At 42.6% G+C, this 21,132-nt stretch overlaps 1 protein-coding gene across 12 annotated transcripts in view; it reads right to left on the bottom strand.

Moving 5' to 3' along the window:
• ATP2B2 (ATPase plasma membrane Ca2+ transporting 2) overlaps nucleotides 1-21,132 on the bottom strand; it is a 404,797-nt gene that overhangs the window by 98,269 nt on the left and 285,396 nt on the right. For 5 of the 12 annotated variants that reach the window (XM_020981028.2, XM_078152198.1, XM_078152196.1 and 2 more), the window contains exons 6-8: nucleotides 6,973-7,098; nucleotides 4,665-4,697; nucleotides 3,201-3,293 (exon numbers count right to left, since the gene is read on the bottom strand). In XM_020981028.2, coding sequence (XP_020836687.1) covers nucleotides 3,201-3,293; nucleotides 4,665-4,697; nucleotides 6,973-7,098 — 252 coding nt within the window. The remainder of the gene's footprint in view (nucleotides 1-3,200; nucleotides 3,294-4,664; nucleotides 4,698-6,972; nucleotides 7,099-21,132) is intronic. The other 7 variants (XM_078152197.1, XM_078152201.1, XM_078152194.1 and 4 more) reach the window with 3 other exon arrangements.

The following is a 21,132-nucleotide window of genomic DNA, read 5'->3' as shown; positions in this document are numbered from 1 at the left end:
TTCATCATCTGTGTGTTTTGGGGAAGTGGGGGGGGGGGGGCGGGCAGAGGTTTCCAATAGAATCTTCAGTGGATTTACATTAGAATCTGTACGTCTAACACTCACCTTTTGCACAATTGAATTAGACCCTGAAGTCTCAGCACTTTTATCCTGAATATTTTCTACCACAAATGGACTGCACTCCTTCCTCAAATCTACTATGCTACCCAAAGCCAAAGGTCAAGAAGCCCAGGGCCTTACTCTCAGTTCCTCTAATATAAATGTGTGGTCTTGGGCGTTTAAAAAGAGAATAGTGGAATTGATCCATAACAATGGCAGGCTAGAGGTAGAATGAGGCCAAAGGGGTGGGGGGCCTGACATTGCTCCTAGCATCTCTGGAGGCCAGATCCTCAGATCCCAATAGCCATCCACTGAGCATTACACCACCGACTTCTCCTCAGTCCAAAACTACCCATCCTAGACTGGTTCCCAAGCTACAGCTCATGCCCCAAGCATCTGGGTCTCCACCCTGGCTGCATTGCCCTCCATACACATTCCCTTGAGAAGGAATTTCATGCTATTTTGCTGAGCCATAATGTGGTAAGAGGCACTGTACTCCCTGGGAGGAGAACCAAGGAGAGAGTTTCCTTTTCTATGAGCTTTGATCTTGAGCAGAGATTGAGTTAGAGCTTGTAAATTGCCCCCATGAGAATGAGCTTCCTGTAAAGCTTTTACTCCCTGATGCTCTGTGTTTCTCAAGCTTTTTATCAACTTCAAGAGCTTCCTTCCATGCTTTTACCACACTCACCACCCCCATAGCCCCAAATTCAAGGTGAGTTTACTCTAACTGAAGTCTTACTGAGCAGTTGCCCACTCCCAGCCAGGGAACCAGACTTCACAGCTTACTGCAGTCACAAAGGAGATAAGCTCAGATCAACTCCCAAAATAGCATTGTAAACACAACCCAGAAGGCCTTCCTTTCCCTCTTGTCTCCAGGGGCCATGTATCTTTAAGGAGCTACTGAGCTGCCCTTCAGTATCAGAGGGATTCTCACTTTCTCTTCCTGGAAGTGGGCATATCCAAGGGTAATTCTGCCACTAAATGCAGCTTCCACTGTCAGAGAGTACATCACAGACCCCAATCCTCAATTTTCCTCCATCTCATTTAAGAAGGAAGGTGTTAAAGCCAAAAGCAAACCTAAATTGTTGCCTCCTCTTGCCTTCCTCTGGCTGACACCCTTTCAGGGAGCCATCCTTAAGAAGGGGTCCCCTCCTCAGAGGGATGGGAGGGCAGAACTAAGAACTTCTCAACCTACATCTTCATTCCTTTACAAAGCCATGAGTGGAGGGTGGTGGGGCTGGTTACAGCTCTTTTCTGACATGGATTGTCATCCCTCTCTTCCATGGAAATTCAGTTAAACTTTCTGGAGTAAATAGTATCTTCCTTGAAGCAGACTGAGCTGTTAACTTCTTCCCCCAGAGCCTTCCACTATGTCCTTCCTGCTGAAACCCACAGCAGAGCCAGCTGAATCAGTCAAAGCAACCCATCCCCACTTTCTTCTATGTGATGTAACGCTGAGGTAGGAAGCTAATTAACAGCTGGCCTCTCTCAAGGATTTTGCATCGAGTGAATACTGGGCAGCTGGCCAAAATTCCTGTGCTGAGGACCCAGAGGTTCATGCAGGGTTCTCTCCACCTGACCTTGCAATAGCCTGTATAGATTCAGCAAACACTTTCAAAGGTGTCACAGGCATATACGTATTTCACAGCCAGATGTGGCTGGAATGTTGCAGGTGATTCCCCTAGGGCAAACATGGTCTGACTGGACTCAAAACAATGAATACATAATAAGAGAGCTGAAGGAACACTGTTTCTCAGCACCTTTTTCTTCCCCACAAAACCTACACCTTGAGGCAGGTAGCTGAATGGAAACAGGATGGATTTTGTTTAAGAAAATGGTCATGCATTGGGACGTACCTGGGAGAATCTCTGCTTTATCCTGCTCAGTACTAGGGTAACCCTCCTTAAACTCTGCTTTGCTTAACAGTCTAATAGGTGCACAGCTTCCATGAATCATCTCCCTCAGCCCCATTTCCAATACCATCATTTGGCCAGTCCACAAAAAGGATCATGATGACTGTGGTCACCTCCAACCAGCAACAAAGCTCCCCTTCTTCATTCATGGTGTTCACTGAAGCTCCTGAGGCCTAGCCACCAAGGCCAAGGTCAATACCACCCATACCCAGCAAGATTTCCACCCAGTCTCCCCCTCCCTTACTCAAAATGTGCTCTAAAAGAATGCAGAGTTTCAGGAAACATACCGCACAGCACAGCCAACAGCAGATAATGCTAGTCCAGAATCATTGAGGAAAACAAAACAAAAAAAAAAAAAAGAAAGAGCTACTTCAGGGCCTAAACTAAGTGTCTACCCATTCATGATTTGAAAGACTGTGAAGAAAGGTACTGGCTAAAGTATCAGCATGCCACAGGATGGGGTCACGAAACTGTAGGTGAGACAATATCAAAATTCATTGAGATTGTATTTTGGAGTGAAGGACCAGAGCCCTTGATGCTTAACCCTGAGGCCAAGCCAGAAGCATGGGCAAATAGATGAACAAAGGCATCTCTCCCTCACAGACCATGCTCATGGGTGCTGGCGCTCAGAAGCGAGAGTGACCCATGGTGTGCTCATGCTGCTTCAGAACCAGATTCCTGACCCCGGGCCACTTATTCCCCAAAGCTATGGTGAGACTAAGTAGGCTTATGAGAGTGTCACGCTGGGAAAAAGGAGCATATGTTGGGGGGAGCAGTTGGCAAGGGCTTGGTGACAAGATTTTTTTCACCAAATACTCGTCAATTTCACCACCCCCTTCACCCTACCCCCACTCCATTCCAAAGCCACAGCCTCCCCAAAGTGGCACTGAGGGCCAGTTTGAAGAGATGGGCATCCTTTTAAAAGCGGGTGGTTCTTGGGACAGGTTGAGCTCTTGCTGCATGTGACTTCACCCCGAGGGTTGATAGTAGCGTGGCCCCTCTTATAAGCTACTGTCAGAGTGTAGGGAAGAGGCACTACCCCAAGATAACACATGCACATACGCCATGTGTGCTGTTGAGAAGAGTAGGCGAGCCAAGAGAAAGAAAGAGAAAGGAGAGAGAGAGAGAGAGAGAATTGGAAGAGAAGTCCACCAAAGAAAAACCAAAAGCTCAGTATTCTTGACGTACCATTGACTAAGCTGGAATTTGCATTATCGGTGGTATTTGCACCTGCTGCACCATCTGTAGCTGCAGGAGGGTGGGAGGGGTAGGAAGAATCTACTGAGTAATAATGGATAAAAAGAATAGTATGTAGTAATAATAATAATAATAATAATAATAACATGAACAAATTCACATGACAAAATAGCAACATTTATGGAATTAACATGGCTTTGTTCTCTTGGGGAAAAAAAAAGACTTGGTTGAAAATTAAGTAACATAATGTTAGAAAAATGAGATGCCATCACAAAAATGTCATAAAAGCCAGGGGGACAACTCATATATGGAATATCTTAAAAATAAATATGGAAAGGTATTCAGTGAAGGCTGGAGAGGACAAACATTGTACAGCACTGGGTCCCACTCTGCTACAGATGCTTGGGATTGCTTTGGTTGGAGTGAAGCTCTAATTGGTCACCCAGAGATGGAACATCCTTTTCCCAACTACACAGCTTGGCTGAGTTGTGTGAATGTTAGCCTTCTTGATATAGGGCTACATTAGAAACAATTCCATCCACCCTTAGGAGACATGCTCCTGGGTCTCTTGGTGGGGTACACACTCCCAGAGTGACCAGATAGTTGAGAGTAGCTTAACTGTGACCTAGAGCTTCTCAATTCAGTCCCAGCTAACACCTTATCAGGATAGGCCATTGTCACAAGGAAGGCAGCCCACTCCTGGAATTTCTGACTAGGGCCCAATAAAGGGAGCTTCAGACACCCAGGAAGCCAATGATCCCAAGGTTAATGATTAAGCTACAAGGTGGTAAGTTGCATTTCACTAAATGAAATGAAATGAAATAAAATATAGGAGACATGCCTTCAATATATTTATTGGCTCTGGTCATTTCATTTTAATTCTCGAAAACCAACAAGAATTCCAAATTTACACCTTATTTCCGTTCCTCAAGCAGGCAAAATTAATCACAAGGGGAACGTTCATGTTCCATAAGTTAGGGTGATATGGTGTATGGTTTTGTATAGTGGTGTGTCCTACTATATAGCAGTATGTCCTACTCTGTAGTGAAATACAGGTTGTGTCACACTGTATGGCGGTATTGTGATATTACAGTATATAGTGGTGTATCATGCTTTATGGTAGCATATTACACTGTGTGGTGTTGTATGGTTTATCACACTGTATGTTGGTATATATGCACTCACGTACTGTTACAACATGCAATATTATGATATGAACTGAGACTGTCACATGGCATGGTCATGTATTTAGGTTACTGGGTCAGGATGTTATACTGTGTGGTGGTATATGTAGCATGATCAGCTATGTAGCACTGAGTGATGTTGTCAGGTGTTGGGTAGTGGTTTGTAGCGTGGAGTGGTTATATGTGGGTCCTGTATGCATGACTCTGAGTCCCCTGGGGCATGGTGCTACTATTAAAAATGTCAACTACTCTGAGGCATTTCTTACTGTACCTGGAAGCTGAAGGCCATCCACTTTGGTCACACCTGTGTGATGATTTTTAAAACATATTAATGATGGAGAAATATGTCAGCTTTCTCTCTCTCTCTCTCTCTCTCTCTCTCTCTCTCTCTCTCTCTCTCCACCCACACACTCTGTCTCTAACATATATACACATATATACTTTCTCTTTCTAACATACACAAACACACACATGTACACATGCTCACACACCTGGGTCAAACTGAAATGTAAAATGGTAAGTGGGCATCATTTATGACAGGCTTATGAAGAAAGGGGCATGCTGGACCTGATCATAGTGGCAGTGTGGGAAGGAGGGAGCTCTACTTCCCTACAATGCCTGCCCCAGGGAATTCTTCTGCACTTCTGTGAGTCCCAGCCCTGCCCCTAGCATATCTTCTCTCTCATGACTCAGGACCGAGCTGACTAGGCTCAAGAATGGAAAAAGGACCCATTCCTATCAGATCCTAGAACCTCACCAAAATGCTCTCCTTCAGGGGGTATATGACTTGAAGTCCATGCCTTAGAACTATAGGAAAGATCACCATATGTTTTGGATATTTCCAGTAATAAACTTCTTGGGACAGGGTAGGAACATAGGGTCCTAGATTCAGAGACAGAAAGTACCCAAGAGTTCATATAATCCAGCCCCCTCACTTTAGAGAGGAAATTGAAGTCCAGAGAGAAGTAACTCACTCAAGCTTCAAAGTCAATGTTCTTCATTCAAAAGCCCTCATTATAAAACGAGGTTCTGTAATGTTCCCTTTAGGGACACCACTGGCTTGTCCTAGCTTCCTCAGCATATGGATTGTGTATGTAGTCACTATATCTCCTCCTTCAGGCAGACTGCCATTCATGTACTTGTCTCTGAAATATCTATCCCTGCTGGTTAGATGAAGCTGGGCTGCCTCTTGGGTTTCATCAATAGCCATTGGCCACAGAGAACTACCACTCCCTGGGTAGACTAAGAAGCGAGGATGGGTGGGAGATGGCAGGCTGCCTGTGATCAAGCACCTCTTTCTGGGGGGAGCTGTAAAACAAGATCTTACTGAAACATCTCTGTCAGCCTTCAGACTGTAATCTTACAAAACCCCAATGGGAGAGTTTTACTAAGCTTTGTGAGTAAAGAAAGCAATTGGGAATAATGCTCAAAAACTGTTTTTCTAACAAAGGTCAGGAAGTATGAGAGCATCCTAAAAGGGAAAACAGCTGGGAGAAAGTTTATTAATTCTAAATAGTCTGGAATTTCACCTGTCAGCAGCCTAAGAGATTGGGTGTCTGAAGATACTCAGAGAGGTCTTAGAGAACAACAAAAGTGGCCCTCCTATGCTGGCCACCACTTTTTCTTGTCACAGAGGGAACTTACCAGCTCAGCCACCATTTTGTATTTTCTTTTGAAGGCAGGAAAGACTCAAATTTAAATCTCCCTCACAACACGGAAGCCTGTGGTCCTAAGAAGAGCCAGTAAGGGCTCTCCCCTCACTCACTCAGGCCTTGACTCATTGTTTCTTTCCCATGTTCTGGAGTACTCACAGCCAATCGAGATCACCACTACAACAAACAGATCCAGGCTGCATCTGTACTAGTACCACCAAGAGGGAGGATGAACAACTTTTTGAGGGCTTTCTAAGACTGGCAGTGACCTTGTTGTATCATTTTTAGCTCTTCACATCACCTACTCATACTCCTAATTCCTTCTCTGTTTCAATTCTCTTGTATGATGGTTGAACTCTCCCCTTCATAGTAACTGATACTGACTCAGCCTAGGAGAATGACCATTGTCATGCAGAGTCATCATCATCTGAGAAGTCACAAGATCGAGTTGTGTCCTCTGATTAGTTAGGGGAAAGTTTAGCCTTCCTCTTTAATCTGGGTGGAGAGGGAGTGGTTAAGGATTGCTATATGTAAAGCATACAAGCTCAAATGGAAACCAGGATGAATTTAGGTAACTCTGTAGTCCCACTCAATACAAAAAGCATAGATAGAATGATGGGTCAGTCCAGAGCATGGTATCTATCAGCAGCCCCACCTGGCACAGACAAGAACAAAAAAAATCACTTGGGTGGGCTGAATGATGTGACATAACATGACAAGACAAAAAAACTATTACCAAAAAAAAAAAAGAGTCCATTGCCTAAGGGCAGAACACGACACAGCTGGTCTAAGTGCTGAAGGCATTTGCCTGCACCTGAGAGTGAATGATACTGTGCAAAGTACTTCCTTGGCTGCCCCCAGCCAAATTCCTAAAAGAATGGCACACACTGGACTTAGGAACAACTAGTGACAGGGGAGGGGAGTTACCTTTCTTGTCTTTCTTTTCTTCTTCTTCACCACCAGCCCCCAGCAAGGTAAAGATGATGCCAGTCTGAGAGTTCACTCCCACAGCGGTGACCAGCATCCTGCCAGAGCCCTCCATCACATGTGTACCTGATGGGAAGGTAAAGGAGAGCCAGGTTAGCATTGTACCCACCCTGCCTAGCCCAGCCTCTGACCTCACCCCAAGTGAACATGATGCAGCTATTGCAGACTTTCAAGCCTTCTCTCAAAGATCCTGCTGTTCATTGCTAGCTGTGAGTGTTCCATAAGAATCAAAACTGCCATTGGTGTTAATGCCACTAATGATCATAAAGCACTTTACAGGTACTAACTCATTTGTTCTTTCTACCAGTTGAATAACAATTCAATTCAATATAATAAGCCTTTACTAAGCATCTACTCTGTGTCACTGTCCAAGGCCTTGGAGATCACAAGGACAAAAATGAAAAGTCCTTACTCTCCAGGAACTTATATTCTACTGGGAGGTAGGTATCATATGTGTTATAGTTGGTTAGCCTTTTTACAGACAGTGAAACTGAGGCTCGGGGAAGTTAAGTGGCTTGTCCACACTAACACAGCAAGTCCAAACCCTTCTTTCTCCTGACACTGGGGTCTAGAGATCTTCCCACCATACAACTTTGCCTTTCAACATGCTTTTTTTCTTTTCTGTTAATCAAATTTTGTTTATGTGAGGAAATGATGAGATTCACACCCTATTATTAATGATAGTAAAACCTAGCATATCTATAATGCCTTATAGTTTGAAAAGCACTGTTTCTTAGAAAAGCACTATTCTTTACATGTAATTTTGTTTTATGCCCACAGCAACCATAAGATGAGTCCTATTATTATCCCCATTTTGCATCTAAAGAAACTGAGGCAGAGAGAGATTAAATGATTAGTCCACATTGCTAGTCAATATTTGGGGTGAGATTTGAATTCAGCTTTTCTAGAATCCAGCTTTATCTACTGCTCCACCTAGCCATCTTACAGTGCTTTTGTCCCATGCTCCAAATGCCAGAATAAATAGTCTTGTGTCCTATTCTCCTTAAAGGCAATCCTGGTCCTCATACTCTCAACAGTTCTTAACTTGGGCTCCAATTTTTAAAAATATTTTGATAACCAAATTTCAATATAATTGCTTTCCTTTTAATTCTCTATATTTTATTTTATCCATTTGAAAACATGATTCTGGGGGCAGCTAGGTGGTGCATTGGATAGAGCTCTGGCCGTGGAGTTCAGGAGGACCTGAGTTCAAATCCAGCCTCAGGCACTTGACACTAGCTCTGTGAACCTGGGCAAATTGCTTAACCCCGACTGCCTCATCAAAAATGAATAAATAAATGGATGAATGAATGAATGAATTAATTAATTAATTAATATTTTTAAAAAATGAAAACATTACTGTAAGAAGGGGTCCATAGGATTCTCTATTGTCAAAGGGTCCTATGACACACATAAGGTTAAGAACACTTGGACCAAAGACAGGAATAAGTATTTATTAAGTGTGTACTATGTGCAGGTGTTTTACAAATATGTTATTTGACCCTTACAACAACCCTGAGGTTGGTGTTATTATTATCCCCAAACAAACAAACATTATTAACAAAATTAAGTGACTTGCCCAGGGTCACACAGGTAGCAAGTATCCGAGTCCAGATTTGAACTTAGGTCTTCCTAACTGCAGGTCCAGTGCTCCATCAACTGTATCACCTACCTGAATTAGGAGAGCCCTGGGACTCATACCCCTTAAGGGTAATATTAGGCTTTAAACTACTGAGGAATCCCCCATACATCAAGCACAAAGTAATTATATTTAATACATGTTCAGGGACTGGAACTTAAAATGAGGCAACATATATAGAAAGTCACTTATCCTGCCTTTGGGCCTGTTGTGCTCATTTTGTATTCTCTCTGTATTCTAGACAGGCAAAGTTGTCAGATAAGTGTGTTCTAGGTAAGTGAGGTATAACGGCATATACTTTAGTCCACGTTTATTGTGATCTCTCTGAATTGGTCCTCTTTTAGCTAAATTTACAAGAAAATACCAGTTAAGTATCAGTTTTGTCCATTCACTAATGGGTTTCCTTTGTAATCCTTTGTATCATATTTTAATAATTGAAAAACATTATTCTAAGAAGGGGCCCATACACTTCCCCAAACTGTGAGGTCCAGTGACACATAAAGAGGCCCACAAAGCTACAGGCCACAGAATGAAATGGAACTGTGTCAGAAGTTCAGACATAGTTTTCACTCAGGATAATAATTAAACTATAATCAGGGGTCCTTCAACCTGTCCCTCTACTCCCTTCCTCAGTAGACAGAGAAATTCTACCCATGCCACAGAAAGACAAAATTGAGGCACCAAAGGAATAATCCATAATCACCTTGGATTCTCTCAAAAGTAAAAAGAAAAGACAGTATTTGACAAAGTTTTCAAGCCCATTCTTGTTAAATATAGCTTATTTAACCTGTCCCCAACTAAAGTGGGGGAATGTTACAAAGCCTTTATTAATGGGTGTTTTCATCAGATCTAGAAGAGGGGATGGAAAAAGCAAAAGCTGGCAACTAGGGCTAATTTCCACCAAAGATAATCAGACCTCCAAATCACATTTTTATCTACTCACACATATCTCAGTGGGGATCTCACCAATGTCTCAGCCTGGGCTGAGTGAAACTTTATTAGAGCCAGCTCATAGAGGCCTCCTTTGATATAGGGGACTAAAAAGAGCATCCCAAAAGAACTACTTATAGCTTCCTGGGATGTAGGATTTAACACCTCAAGTCAGATCAACAGCTGATTCAGGAAACCAAGGTCTTTCCTCCTGATTGGGGGTACAACAATAAGGACACGGGAGTACAATGGGAAGATAAGCACAGAGAGGTGATCTCTCCCCAACCAAAGGTCTGGTTAACCCATTTCCATATTTCTGTCTTTGCACAGGCTGTGTCTCCCATGCCTGGGATGCAGTTCTATCCTCCCTCGACCAATCACTGTCTTACTTCAAGACACAGCTCAAGCACTATCTATATAGGAAACTTTTCCTGATCCTCCTCCCCCAATTACAAGTGATTTCCCTCCTTGACTACCTTCTATTCTACTCCTTTGAATTTATTTTGTATTTTTTTCCTTTATTTGCTTATATATCAATGTGCTCTATCTCCAATAAGATGAAGGTTCCTTGAGAGTAGGGACTGGTTCATAGATTTTTTTCAGCACCTAGGACAGTGCCTGGAACATAGCTTATGAGCAATAAAGGTGTGATTGACATAATTTGTTACCCCTCCCTAGGGAATATGTATTTTAAAATAGGACGACAAGCTTAGTGTGTGTATTTGCATGTGTGTGTGTGTGTGTGTGTGTGAGAGAGAGAGAGAGAGAGAGAGAGAGAGAGAGAGAGAGAGAGAGAGAGAGAGAGAGAGAGAGAAGTTGTGTAGTGTAATGGCAAATGAGCTAGATTCTAAGTCAGAGACAAAGTAGCACAGTGGGATGGAGAGTTGAAACTGCAGTCAGGAAGATGGGTTCAAATCCATCCAGCTTCTATTAGCTGTGTTATTCTAGACAAGTTGTTAAACCTTTCTGGATAAATTTTAAATTTCTTCATCTGTAAAATAAGGGAGTTGGATTTGATGTGACCTCTAATGTTGCTTCCATTTCTAAATCTCTGATCTAATGATCCTAAGCCTGGATTCTACTCCTGGTTCTGCCACTGAGTAACTGTGTGATCTTGAGTAGGTCACTTCATTTCCATAAACTCAGTTTTCTCATCTGTATAATCAGGACATTCGATTAGACAGAGTCTTGGCATAGACTTCTGCTTTCATTGAGACAAGGCATCCCTGATTAGGACACATCTCTACTAATGCATGTTAGCTTGGCAACTGAGAGTCTTGGAGATGATAATAATAACAACTTGTCTTTTCATAGCATGCCTTTTCAATTTTACAAAGCATTTTCCTCCTAAAAACCGTGGAAGGCAGATGGTACAAATAATTCATAATATCTTTATTTTCTAGATGGGCACACTGAGGCTCAGAGCAGTGAAACAATTGGCTTAGGGTCATACAGGTGATATGTGTTTGAGGCCATCTTCTTCACCAAGTGCATCACTTTCCCCCCACAAATTACACAGTTTAGCAGAAGTGTTTAGCCTTGTTTGTGTCATGGGCCCCTGTGGCAGTCTGGGGAAGCCAATGGACCCCTTTTCTGGTTAGTGATATTACATGCATAAAATAAAACTGATTACAAAGGAAACCAACTATACCAAAATAGTTATCTACATATTTTTTAAAATGAATTCACAAAAAAAAATGAGTTCAAAATCTTCCAGGTTAAGTACTAGTGGTAGGACCCTTTGAGTCTGAATATTCAGGATTTCCATGAAGGCCTTTCAAACTTGCTGGGTGTGTGGCTCAAAAGAGATCCATTCTGATAGGAAAAGGCCTTTGGAAGTCACCAAGTGTTGGAACTGATGAGTAATACAAACATCCACATTCAGAGATCTGTGAATTCATCAGAATAAACCCTCCTCTACCAATGACCCTGCAGGCTCTAGAAGATGGTCTCAATGAGCTACTACATCCAAAGATAGTCATCTCCTTGTGACCAGACTTTTGGTGCTGAGCCTTTGTAAACACAGTTCTTTGCAAAGAATGGATCGTGGGTGATGGCCACCCAGTTGATCCCCAGGCCTATCCTTGAAGGGTTCCTCATTTTCTAGACCCTACCAGAGACTGTCTTCTCTCTTTTTTCAAGGCAATTGGGGTTAAGTGACTTGCCCAGAATCACACAGCTAATGAGTGTTATGTGTCTGACCTCAGATTTGAACTCAGGTCCTCCTGACTCCAGGGCTGGTGCTCTATCCACTGCACCATGTAGTTGCCCCCAAGATTGTCTTCTCTTAAGAGATCCACCAAGAACTCATCTCTGTGCTGTGATGAGGGATTTGGGAAGGACTTCAATAAAGAGCATCACGGCTAGGACAATTAAAATAATCTGTAGCCCTGCCTTGAAAAGCCCATGATCCTATAGGGATAGATATGCTGATAGATAGATAGATAATACACATAGATGCTGAGAGGAACTGTACCAATAGGTGAATTTAAGTATGTTATTAAAAGACACCTAGAGGCAGCTGAATGGTACAGTGGATAGAGCAGTAGATCCAGCTTCAGACCCTTACTATCTGTATGACCCTGAACAAGTCAGTTTCCTCAATTGTAAAATGGGAATAACAGTGCCTATCTCCTAGGGTTGTTGTAAGGACTAAATGAGATACTGTGTGTAAAGTGCTTAGCACAGAGTAGGTGCTTAATAAATGTTTCCTTCTTTCTTTCCAAACTAATTCATTTCAAAAAGAGGTGGTGCAATATAGCCCAGCCAGGCTTGGAGTCAGTATTACTTGGGTTCAAATCCTATCTCTGACCCTTACTAGATATATGATGCTGGGCAAGTCCTTTACTCCTTTTGTGCCTCAGGCAATCCCCTAGGACTTATCTATCATGTCTTAGGTGGTGTGAAATGAAATCACTTGCACATGCATTTTGAAACTTTATTTAAAATGTTGCCAAATTGTTTTCTAAAATGTGGTAGCACTCAGTCTTCCATATTCTGCTATAGTTACAAGGATGTGTAGAAATGTACACATTCTAAGCAAATAATGTCAATGAAAAGGAAAATTATTTTTAGTTAATGACTCCTCCTCCTATCATAGAAGTTCATGTACCCTAAGTGTGATAGATGGTACTAATAAAAAATATTTTATCTTCTGAGGAAGGAATCAGGGAAGATACAATGAAGAAGGTAACATTGTCTCTGACTGTGAATAACTCATTTATATAGCACTTTGAGGCTTGCAGACTACTTTCTTCATAATGACCCTGTAAGCCTGTCTGGTAAGTAGTGGGACTATTATTAAACCTATTTTACAGATGAGAAAACTGAGGCTCTGCCTGACTAAACAACTTGTCTAAGACCATATAGCCAGCAAATGTCAAAAGCAGGATTCAATCCCAAATCTGGACTCCAAGTCCAGCCCCCTTCCCTCTATGCCACTGTGCCTGGCCTTCATTCAGTCAATAAACATTTATTAACTGTCTACTGTATACCAGGCTTTATACTTGGTGTTAGGGATCCAGAGATTAAACAATGACAACCTATCCCCTCAAGGAGTTTACAGTCTCTGGGGGGGATGGACTATGTAAACAGATAAGTTTACTACAGAGTAGCGTATGATGGGAGAAAAGGTGAGGGACAAAGTGCTCTAGGAACATCTGAGCATGGAGAGGCCACAAATAACTGGGGGTGGGAAAGGAGTCATAGTAGAGGTGGCACCTGAGATAACTCTTGAAGAAAGAGAAAGATGTTATCAAGTGTAGGTGAAGAAGGAATGCATCCTAGGAATGAGGATCAGGCTGAATAAATACATGGAGATGGAAGATAAGATGCTCCATTTGGGGATCAGTGAGCAGTCCAGTTGAGCTACGAGATGAGATGGGGGAATTAGGAAAAAAGTGAATTCAGGTGGAGGAAACAAAATAACTCAAGACAAGAAAAGGAAAAATCTGTTTAATGAATGGGGTGCAGAATAAGGCATGGGGTGGCAGAGGGTGGGAGCAGGTATAGACTAGAAGAAAGAGATCAGTTGAAAGGTTATAAGAATACTCAAGGCATGAGTTAGAATTATAAAACCAAAGCATGTCAGAGCTGGGAGGATACTTGAAGATCCTTTGTGTATAGAGATCAGACAGATACAGCTGTGAGATACCTCAGACTCCAATCCTCCCACATAGGTCAACTGACTCACTCTGATTTCTGCCACATACATTTAGGACTGGGTGATTTGGTCCAAGGAGAAACTCCTAGTGTGGGAACTCCATCCATCAATGCAAACTGTAAACCTTCTGTAACATTGTCTTAGAGAGTAGTCTGTGGCTAACTGATCTGTCCTAGGTCATAAAGCCAGTAAGTATTACTGGCAAGATTTGAACTTGTGTCTGATTCCAGCCTTCTCTGGAATCATCTACTCTGTCACGCTGCCTCCCAACTAAGGTCACATAGCTAGTGAATAGTAGAATGAGGACCAAGTCTTCTGATTCCAAAGCCAGGGCTCCCTCTGCTACAGCTAGTCAGTCAGTCAACAAGAATTATTTAAATGTCTGGTATTGTGCTAAGTGCTGAAGACTTAAAGAAAGACATGAAGCTGCCCCTGTAAAGTCTGATTCCTCGCTTTTAGAGAAAACCAAGGCCCACAGATGTGAGATGATTGGGCCAGTATCATGAATCTGAACTTCCTTCCTTCACTGTGGATAGATCTTTCCCTAAGTCTTTTGTAAAATCCTCAAAGGATGTGAAACAATCCTTTCCACCAACCTAATTCTTTCAGTGCTTCAGTCAGACCCTCTGAGCTCTGAAAATTGGGGCCTTGTGTCTCTCTAGGTCTTGTCACGTGGGATCCAGTCCTAGCTAGGTGTTCAGTAGTAAGGAAGAGAATACGACTCTGAACGGTTTTTCTTCAGGCACCAAATGACCTGATTCTTTAATCAGACCTCATTTTGTTGCTTTATTTGACTTGGCCATGCCCTGCCTCTTGTTTCTGAGCTCAGGCCTCTGGGATGCTTGCCTTTTCTCTGCCTTGAGGGGAACACACTCAGGTGTTACTAATTCGGGAGCAGGAACACAGTAGCTGCCCTGATCTACAGTTTCCTTTCTTGGACAACTTGGAAAGGGGAGGGTTCTTGGAACACCCAAGATACAATGGCAGAGAACCAGCTTAAAGAATAATGGTAACAACTGCTAGCCATTATATAGCATTTTAAAGGTCTGCAAAATCCTTTATAAACATTATCTCATTTGATCTTCAGAACTCTGGGAGGTAGGTGCTATCATTATCTTCATTCTTGGAGAAAAGAAAAGTGAGGCTGACAGATATTAAATGACTTATAAACCAGGCATCAAAGGTCCTTCACAATCTGTCTCCAGTCTACCTTTCCAGCCTTATCACATACCAGTCCCCTTCACCTACTCAACATTCCACCCAACCTAGACTACTTGCCCTTCACTGATCTCATTCTGATCTCTCCCAGTACCTTGGTTCCTTTCTTCACTTTGATGCCCACAACCCATGATTAGAATGGCCTCTCCTTATGCCCACACCAGCTAAGGGAAGGCAGCGTGAGATAGCAAAAATATCAGTGGACTTGAAGTCAATCTTTTGATTTGCTTTAATACTTCTTACTCTCTCATGGAATTGCTGTCCCATCTCTTACCCAAATACCATTCCCGGAAAAACACTGCAGCCTACCTACTACACCCAGCATGCATCTCTCCACTTCCCCTTGGGTCACTCACAGCTTTGGTTCTTCAGAGATGATTGTGGTGATTTTCTCTCTGGCTCATTATAATTTCCCAGGAATTCAATTCTTGGGTGAAGTTTACCACAGTTGATTCTTAGGTACTAATTCTCCTTGCCTTTTCCCCCTCCCTGTTCATTCCATTCTGTATCACTTGTTTCATTTCTTCCAGGTGTCCATCTAGTCCTTGTAGGTAGGACATCCTTTTCTCTGAGGTTCCATTTGGACTGGTCACATATTTTCCCTCTTTTTGGTTCACCCCTTGGGTTTCTCACAGCCCAAGGAATTTCTTTGTTATGCTAAGCATTTTTTTTTTGTTTACACTTTTCTCCAGCATAAGCTTCTGGATTAGCAGCTGGTATTTGGGTCAAAGTTGGTTCCCATATTCCTTATTGGTACGGATGAGTCCTATTTGATCATGAATTCAGTGGCTAAGACTAGGCCCTACTTTTTGTGAGAACTATCTGGTCTCCTTCCAAGGTTCAAGCCCAGGCTGCCTTGATGTTGGGATAAACCATTGTGGCCTGGATGCTGGTCTGACCCCTTCTCCTACTACAACTGCAAATTAGGCCCTTGGGCTCCATTTCATTGTGCTGGGCACTGGTCTGGCCCTATCTCCTGCTATACATATTCTCTATACTATTCCTTCTGGGCCATTTTTAGAACTTTAACTGGAGTATCTGTGGGGGAACCAGGTTTCTCAGAGTCCTGGAATACTGCCATCTTCCTCAACAAACATTTTAACAAAAGTTTATCAAGTATCTATCCACCATGTGCAATGAAGAGAGGCAAATTTAGGCCTGATGTAAGGGATAAAAAACACTTTCAGACAATGAGAGCTGCTCCAAAGTGAAATAGGCTGCTTCAAAAGGTAGTGAGTTCCCCATCATTAAAGCTTTTTCAGGAGAGACTCAATGGTACTTGTTAGGGATGTGGTATATACTTAGGCATAGATTGGACTAGATCAGTGGGGGGGGGAACCTGTGGCCTTGAGGGCATTCTAGGTCCTCAAGTACAGCCCTTTGACTCAATCCAAACTTCACAGAAAAAATCCCCTTAGTAAAAGGATTTGTTCTGTAAAACCTGGACTCAGTAAAAAGGCCAAACCCAAGGACCTAGAAGGCCACATGTGGCCTGAAGGCTGCCAGTTCCCCACTCCTGGACTAGATGGTAGCTGAGGTGCCTTCCCAACTGTGAGATTTTGAAATATATTATATTCCCTACCTAATGAATCATCCTTCCTGGCATCATGGCCCACAGGCAGAATGCTGCTAGATCTGGAGGTATACAAGCCTGGGTCTGGATGCTCCAAAGATAGACTTACTAGCCATGTGGCCGTGGGCAAATGACCTAACCTCTGTAAACCTTAAAATAGGGATAATAACCATAATCACTAAAGAATCTTCACAGGGTCGAGGAACCAGTGAAATAATCTGTACCAAGTGCTTGGCAAATTGTAAAGCGTTATCTAGATGCCAGCTGTTACTATTATCAATGAATATTTGCTGAACATTTAAGACAAAACAAGTCCCTGTACCAGGGACCTGACTAAGCCATGGCTTGGGAGGCTCACAGATTTACAACTCGAAGGGGCGTTAGAGGGAATTAGGTCAAGTCTTTATTTGATAGGTGAGGAAACTGAGGCCCAGAGAGGCCATGTGTCAGAACAGAGATTTGAACTTGTGACTCTAAATACAGCAAGCTTTCTTCTATACTATGCTGCCTTCCTGTGGAACAAAAAGATGAGGGGATCAGGAATGATTTTGCCATCACTACAGACCTCTAATTGCAATAGCAAATTCTGGCTCCAGGTTTCTGAGGCTCCTTTGTAATACTCATAGCTTTGAGGCATGAAAGAAAAAAGGAGGACAGAATTAGCCTCCTTAATTGGCTTGCCAACTGAATTCTAAACTCCCCTAAATGCAGAAAGAAATATATCATGTATTACAGGCCCCTGGGATGCTCCAAGATGAACCTCAGCTTGGGGTGGGAGAACAACATCATGACAAAGGAATCATGGCTTGTGACATTCCATTAGGCTAAAGCAGGCTGCCACAACTCAGCTGAAATGGCATGGCCTTGATAATAAGAGCTCAATAAGAGCTCTGGGCTAAGAGTTGGGAGATTGGCTTCCAGTCCTGATATTTCTCTGAACTAAGCTTGGATAAGTCACTTAAGCACACTAACATGATTCATGTTATTTTAAAAGGCACTTGGGCTATTCCTGTGTTATCCTTTGCTCTCAACATGACCAGCCCACTTCCTCCACTAATCATGCTAGTTTTTTCCAGTAATATTGTGTATGCCACACCTTGCATATGTGTCATTTCCACATGGTAGTCAAATTACATTTCCCCTGGGGGTCACCCACAGCTTTGGTTCTTCAGAGATTATTGCTGTGGTACAAGATTCAAAATCAGACAACATCCCCAGCAGAATATGGCTTTTGTTCCTCAGTGAAGCTTGGAAAGCTAAAAAGCAATTTCCCAAACATAGCGTACACTCTCGGTCTTAAATCAGTTCTGGTCCCAACTCATTGTCCGTTCGCAGTGGGTATTCCATAGATGCCATGTGGTACCCATGCAATGTGAAAATATCCTCAGAAGGGGCTCTTAATCATTTTAGGGCCTTGGAACCTTTGGGAAGTCTTGCAGAGCCTGAGAATCCCTTCTCAAAATAATGATTTTTTAAAAAAATCATCATTCATAATTTTTATATTATTTTATATTAATCTTAATTGGAAGAAATGCCGAATTACAGTTAGAAGTTAGCTAAATCAACTATTTTTCCCATCCAAGTTCACAGACCCCTAGAAATCCATCCACAGACTCCTTGAAATCTACCCATGTACCTACAAGGGTTTTATGGATTCCAGATGAAGAGCTGCTGGCCTTGAAGAAGGCATTCAGTCTTGGATTGATTTTGTATTATGCTGTATTTGGACTAGGTAAAATCCAGTTCAAAGCCTTGCCCTTCTACTTACTACCTCAGTGACTGGACAAGTCACTTAACTTCTTTGGGCCTCAGTTTCATCATCCATAAAATGGGGAGAGGTTGTACTACATGGTTTCTGAAGTCTCTTCCAGTTCTAGATCTAAGGAAGGCCATGGACATCACAGGATGAAATATTGATGGGATGTGAACTGCCTTGTTTGACAGAATCTCTCCATTGATTGCTAAATCACCAGTCTCAGTTCCTCAGAGTGATAGGAGGAAAGCTGTAAAAGAGCTTCACGATTTTTGGAGGGGAAAAAAAGGAGCTAGTGAAATCCAAGATGGAAGCATCCCTGTCCACATCACCATTCCTTTGCTCATCATCATCTTCACCATCACTCCTTCTCCTCCATTTCCTCCTCTTCCTCCTCCTTCTCCTCCTCCTCTTTCTCTTTCTTCCACTACTATTATTACTGCTATTATTACTATTACCACTACTAACTACTATTACTACTATAACTACTAACCACTATTATTACTGCTATCACTACTATTAATACTACTACTAATTTGGTGACAATGATGACAATGACAACAATGATTACTACTATTATTAACACTAATAATAATCCTCATTCTTATTTTACAGAATTTTGGGGTTTTCAAAGTACTCTCCTCTTAGCAGCTACATGAGGGAGGTGATGTATGTATGTCCACCCCTTTTGCAGATGAGGAAAGAGGGAAAGATACTTGCCCACTGAAAATTTCTCAGCTACCAATGGCTTGAGGGTCACCAAATGAGATCACAGAATGTCAGAGTGATGAGGGAGCCCTAGAAATTATCCATTCTAAGCCTGCCTTCTTTCAGATGAGGAGACAGAAGACTAGAAAGAGGAGATGCTTTGCCCAAGGGCACACAGCTAGTCAGGGGCAGAGCAAAGACAGGAGTCAAGAGGTTTTTTGCTTCTTGGTCAAGTGTGCTATCTGCTCCCCCCACACTGACACATTTCTGCCTTCACTAGAAGCATTGAGACGCAGCATAGTAGAGTGAATAGAAAGCCGGCCTCACAGCCAGGAAGACATGGGTTCTAATCTGAACATACTGAAACATACTGACCATGTGCCCCTGGGCAACGTGCCTAACCTCTTGGTGCTCTTGGCAACTAAGTTGCTGAGGGGCCAACCTGCCCTGGTAGGAGGAGTCTCTTCCCCCGGGAGTTTATTAGAGCACCGTAATCACAGATCTAGTGCCTATTCCCATTAATGTGCTCTCTTTCCCCAAATGGTCTTGTATTTACTTGTATGTTATATCCCATTCCCATCATGAACTGTAAGCTCCTTTAAGGGACAGGGACTGTTTCATTTTAATCATTCCAAGACCAGTGCCAAGCACAATGCCTGACACATAGTAGGTGCTTAATGAATGAATAGTTGGTGATTTAAACTGAATGACAGTGATGATGGGAAGAACGGCCAGGGAGATTTTCTTTTTTTTTTTTTAATCCTTCTGGCAGGTTGGGTGAAGAAGGTTAAAGATAGACATTATCAGGTCTTCCTGAGGTGAAGATTAGCCCATTACAATAAAAGTGCATCTATGGGCACGTCCAGTCTAACACTACATTTGCCTGTTTGTTGTCACTGTCACAGCTGATCTCTCTGTCCCCCCTCTCTCCCAGCCTTCACTGAATCAGAAGATGCAAAATACAGAGTTCTCCACCAATGGCTTCAGCCTCTTTAAAGCTTTCTTGTTTTAAATCTCAGGATGGTCAAATAGCACAAAGGATTTATTTTTTTCCCTCTCACACTTGAGCCGGAGTATCCCTGATCAGAAGAGCTCTGCCTACTGATGTTGAAAGAAAGGGAATTGGCTGCACTCTGAGTTGTCCCTGGCGTGGGGCCACCCAGCTACCCCAGAGCCAAGGATCCCAGACAGCTTAGAACACGTAGGCGTTCTTTATTGTTGCTACTCAAAGAAAGGGCCCAGGACAATCTTTCAAGAGGCATATCAATTCCTCACAGTCGTTGGTTTCACAATGGAGATCAGGAGTCAGGAATCTGAACAAGCAAAACATGCCACTGCCCAGTGAGAACATTCTCCCTCTCTCCCTAGAGCTATATATGGGGTGGTGTACAGGAAAAAGTACTGGCCTTGGAGTTGGAGAGCCTGGATTCCAGCCCTGGCACAGACACTAACTAGCTGTGCAACCTTTTGCAAGTTATTTGCCCTCTCTGGGCCTCATTTACTCCATCTGTAAAATAAGGGGTTTGGATCAAATGAGTTCTGGGAATTTTACCTGATCTAACATACAATCGATTCTAAATACATCTCTTTCCAATCTTCTACCAACTCCAGCCAGCTCCTAAAATGTAAACAATATCAGTACCTTAAGCCCGGCTTTTAATATCTCTAAGCCACAGTCCAATGAGATAACATGGATTGGGCTTTGCAAACTGTAAAGTATTATATAAATGCTATTATTTTTGATGGTGGCAGTATTATTGCTGTGTCTTGTTGGCATGAATCTGTGTCCTAAATTCCTGGGGAAGGGGTGAAGAGAATGGGACAGGCCATGGATGAGGAGGCATCATTATATTATGGATTGCATGCTGGATTTAAGAGAGAGGAAGATCAGTGTTCAAACACTGTGCTTAGTAGCTGTGTGACCATGAGTGGGTCAATTAAACTCTCTGAGCCACAGTTTTCTCATCTGTAAAACGGGAGTATCATAATTCTTTTCACATCTCTTTCTCTGAGTTATTCTAAGGCTCAAATGAGATAATACTATCTACAAAGCAATTAACAAGCATTTCTGCAGAAGGGCTTTCCCTCTGAGATCACCTCCCATCCACTCTGCACAT

Source organism: Phascolarctos cinereus, unplaced genomic scaffold (genome assembly GCF_003287225.1).
Source record: "Phascolarctos cinereus isolate Bilbo 61053 unplaced genomic scaffold, phaCin_HiC Scaffold_4;HRSCAF=312, whole genome shotgun sequence".
Classification (NCBI taxonomy): domain Eukaryota; kingdom Metazoa; phylum Chordata; class Mammalia; order Diprotodontia; family Phascolarctidae; genus Phascolarctos; species Phascolarctos cinereus.
Note: the sequence above shows the minus strand (reverse complement) of the source record. Positions and strands in the feature narration are given on the sequence as shown.